The following is a 4,314-nucleotide window of genomic DNA, read 5'->3' as shown; positions in this document are numbered from 1 at the left end:
TGCCGATCTTGAGCTTACTTAACATTCTGTCGAGCAACTCAAAGCATGTCAAAATGGTCTTGGAGAAAGTCCTTCGCTTCTTGTATCTTCTCCTTAGCCAACCCCACCGTAACGGGTGATTTAGGTTGAAATCCATACAAAAGCATAAATGGACTAAACCCTGTAGTCACATGCTTTGAACTATTATAAGAAAATTAAAATATAGGTAAGTAGTCTTCCCAATTGGTTTGCTTCTTGCTAATGTACACTCGTAGAATATCCTCTAGCACTTGATTAACTCTTTCTGTTTGACCATCCATTTCTGGATGATCAGCCGTACTTAGATTAAGTTTAATTTCCAACTTTTGGAACACAGCTCTCTAGAAGTGATTATCAAACTTTCGATCTTTGTCAATAATGACACTAGCTGGAAGACCGTAGAGTTTATATATATGCTTTAAAAATAGCCGTGCTAATTCCGGTGTCTTAACCGTAGTCTTAGTGGGAATGAATCGACCCATATTTGTGCGACGGTCTACAATTACCCAAATGACATCATGGCCACAATTTGTAGTAGGTAGTCCTACTACAAAATCCATAGAGATACTCTCCCACTTAGCTTGTGGAATCTCTAAAGGATGTAAAAGGCCACCTACCTTGAGGCGCTCTGCCTTATTAACTTGGTACTGCTGGAAATTTAGTACGTACTCTTGAACATCATGATGTAAGCCCGGCCAATAAAATTTCCGTCGAACTAAGGTATACGTTGTCAGGAGTTTTTTGGAGCAAGGGATTGCACATATGTACATACAAATGCATGGTGCATCAAATAAAGAATTGCCCATTTTCCAGAGCCAGGTGGTTACGTGGGGCCCACATGTGTACAGGTAGGACACCATGTACATAGTGCATCGATTTTCACTATCACCAGTACCAGTGTGTTTTTTCTACAATAAGGAGGAGTTGGTAGCGTGTAAAACTTCTCGAGGAAGCTTTCCGCGGGCCGACGACATGAGGTAAGCAGGTGCGTCAGATGGCATCTAGTGGCGTCAGGAGGCCGAACGGGGTCAATACTTGCACGTGGATGAGTACGGACACAGCGTGGGTGTTTGCTTGTGAGAATTATGCAGAAAGGTCATCATGAGGACCTTTTTTTGGGGCCACTTCACGTGGTGGCGAGGTGCATTATTGGAAAAAAGCTGAGTGCCAGGTGTGCGAATGATGCAAAAAGGTGACAACTATGCACTGCGAGGTCAGTTTTTGGCCTGTTCGGGGTCCGTTTGAGGTCATCTAAAAGGCCAAGGGTGCCCAACTAAAAAATCTAAGTGTGAGAACTGAAAAAACAGAGAGAAGACCAGAAAAAACGTGGAGAAGAGAGGAGGAACAGTCGCAGGTGTGTTTTTGCTCATTTTGGAGCCTGTTTTGGCTGTAAATTGCTCATCCGAGGTCGGATTTGAGCACTTTGACATTGTAGACTGGGGTTTTGGGCCGTTCCGGACGCGATGGCGCTGTCCATTTTGCCAAATTCCTCACTCTTTTCCTGCTGTTTTTCTGTGTAAGTTTCTCTTATGAGCAAAGTTTCTGCTCTAGTTTGTGATTGTATCTGGCTTATTTTACCTATATTGTGTGAGCTATTTGCCCCATTGGTGTTGGCCCAAGCTCAATTGTATCTAAACATCAGAAATTCTCCTCTTTTGAGCTGAGTTTTTTTTTTTTTTGTGTGTGTGTGTGTGTGTGTGTGTGTGGAGTGGGCAAGTGGATAGTCTCTCTCCTCTCACTCCAGAGGTGTGTTCCCTGTCTCGGCCAGGTGTGTTGTCTAAGCCGAGTGGTGCCCCATAGTGTGTGTGTGTATCTTCCCAAGAGTGTGTGTCGGGTCGTTATAGAGGCGCTGTGTGTGTTTTCCTCCCGCTCACAACGTCTTACGAATACCTGGATGACCAGCACTTGGACTATCGTGACACTCAAATAAGATTTGGCGCCTAGTGTCTGAGTCCTTTGGCACACATACTCTACCTTTGTGGAGTAAGTAGCCATCATCAATGGAAAAATTCTTGCATCGCTTAAGCTCTTCCTGAGTAGGGGTGGAGCTATGCTTGTTGGAGTTTCTATCTGCGCACGCGTGCAGAGACATGTTGATCTGGCTGTTCAGAGACATGTGAGTGTGAGGGATCCCTTTTTAAAACTGCACTCCACACTTTAGCATATATGATTGATCCTGTGCACACTTGCCACCTAATGACTCTAAAAATCCACTCTTTAGTTTTGTAAAAGCAAGTGAATTAATCCGAGGCATCCGCTACTACATTATATCGACCCTTGTGATATCGTAGCTTACAATTATAATCTTGAAGGATTTCTGCCCATCTAGCTTTACGGCCCTTTAGGTCTGTTTGAGTAGTAAACCATTTGATACTCTCATGGTCAAAAACTACTTCAAACTCGGCACCATATAAATAGTGTCGCCACTTTCGTAAAGCGTGAATTATGGCATAGATCTCTCTCTCATAGACATAATAATTATGATGAGCTCTATCTAACTTTCTACTTTCAAAGGCTATAGGTCTTTCCTCATGGAGAAGTACCGCGCCAATTGATTTATCACTAGCATTAGTCTCTACTACAAACGGCTTAAGTGGGTCAATGATTGCTAGGATGGGAGAAGTGGCTATAGCTACCTTGAGCTGTTCAACACTACGTTTTTGGGCTTCTTCCCAAGAGAAGGTCTTACCTTTTGCTTTAAGTTGATCCGTCATAGTAAAAGTACTTGCATTTAGTGTTGAAAACCTCGTGGACGCAAATAGCCTGGTGGTCTAGGCGAGCGCAGAGGCGGGAGCGGCCACTGACGTAGGTGAGAGTTGTAGAGAGCTTGGGATCAAAGATCGGCTGGTCCAGCTGCTGAAAGCACTTTTTGCAGGGCTGACTTTGAATCCACGTCAGCACGCTACCAGTGTCTAGCAGCATGTAGAAGGGACGGGCGCCCACAAAAATCCGGACATAGTAGCTCTCGCCTTCTGCAACTACGTTATATCCGAAAACGAGGGGCGCCATTGCAGCTTCCTCTTGTAACACCCGCCTTCTACCACCACTCATCTCCCGTTTCACTGAAGCAAACGCAGGCGCGGTCTGCATCCCCAAACTGTAAAGGGAGAGGCTGTGTTGAATGATTATTGAGGGGTATTCGACGTTGTCGTCCATCCGTGATCTTGTATTCGTCTGATCAGTTGCTCGCGCTCTACCCACACCAACATCTGATCTGGACAAGATCACCATTCCAAGCAGCAGCGTTAAGCAATAATAACTAGCCATCTTTTATTAGGTCAATTACCTGTTCCATGTATTGTATTTAAACTGGAGTCTCTAATTTGTCCTCCGCAATTGGGATGTGCTTCATGAAGCCAAATCTTCACAATGAGATAGCAAAAGAAAGTGGGTGGAAGATGCTGGGGAAGGCCAGGAGGACGTGTCATAGAAGGCAGCCAAGGCTGCAGGTGTCAGGCCAAGATAAGTCGTCAGTAGGGCAAGTGGCAAGCCAAGGAGGCATTACTCCCCGGGGGGGGGGGGGGGGTTGGCACATCTTTGTTTTTAATCAATGACACCGCCCACTCATCACGGTGAGCGTGCTCACCAGATGGTTTCAATGGTCCGATTGTGTGTGAGGCCACCTTTCGCACGTTCACACTGTGAAATTAAAATGTTCACCTTACTTTTTATGCCCTAGACATTATGACCCGTTTTCCCATAATAAAACATGTCTAAAGTTGGCTTAGAATCACACATATATCAAGTGCATCGAGATGACACACTCGTTTTGTGTGGAAAGTCTGATGCGGATGATCTCGTCCAAAAATAGTAATTCATGCATGGTCATAAAAGGCGTATCCAAAGTGCTTGACAAGTGTAACGTAGACGTTCATCATGTAAAATGAGCCCAATGGAATGTTTTCAAAAATAATTCAAGAAATTTTTTCAGCTTTTTGGGCCTTTTTGAGCAAGAAAATGCATTTTTTTCGACTAAAAATGGTCATCAAATGAGAAAATTAATCCATAATTAGAAAAACAAGATCAAAATGCCACATCATTAATGGTGGACATGGTTGTTCAATCAAAGGAGGTGTTTATAGGGAAAAATATCAGCACTTGAAGCCTCCTGGCAAAGGCATACAAAGGGTTATTCTATGATGTGCTAGCACAGTCATGCACATCTCCCACCTTGTATTCGAGTGTGTGAGGGCTCCAATTAGGTTTTTCTCTCTTCAAAAAGTTATGTGGGATTATCTATGGACGTTCTTAAGCAGCTTCCATGAAATGGCCTCCAAGAGGAATTGAAGGAGCATG

The 4,314-nt window shown here is 44.0% G+C and overlaps 1 protein-coding gene across 1 annotated transcript; it reads right to left on the bottom strand.

Annotated features, from left to right (window-relative positions):
• Positions 1–2,715: 2,715 nt before the first annotated feature.
• Positions 2,716–3,285, bottom strand: LOC147416730 (protein ASPARTIC PROTEASE IN GUARD CELL 2-like). The gene has a single exon (XM_086508115.1). The coding sequence runs from the start codon at positions 3,283–3,285 to the stop codon at positions 2,716–2,718; it is 570 nt and encodes a 189-aa protein (XP_086364241.1).
• Between the last annotated feature and the right edge of the window lie 1,029 nt (positions 3,286–4,314).

Source organism: Adiantum capillus-veneris, unplaced genomic scaffold (assembly GCF_014529385.1).
Source record: "Adiantum capillus-veneris isolate H3 unplaced genomic scaffold, ASM1452938v2 Hic_scaffold_552, whole genome shotgun sequence".
NCBI lineage: Eukaryota > Viridiplantae > Streptophyta > Polypodiopsida > Polypodiales > Pteridaceae > Adiantum > Adiantum capillus-veneris.
The sequence above is the reverse complement of the archived record's forward strand: the minus strand, read 5'-3'. Positions and strand labels throughout refer to the sequence as shown.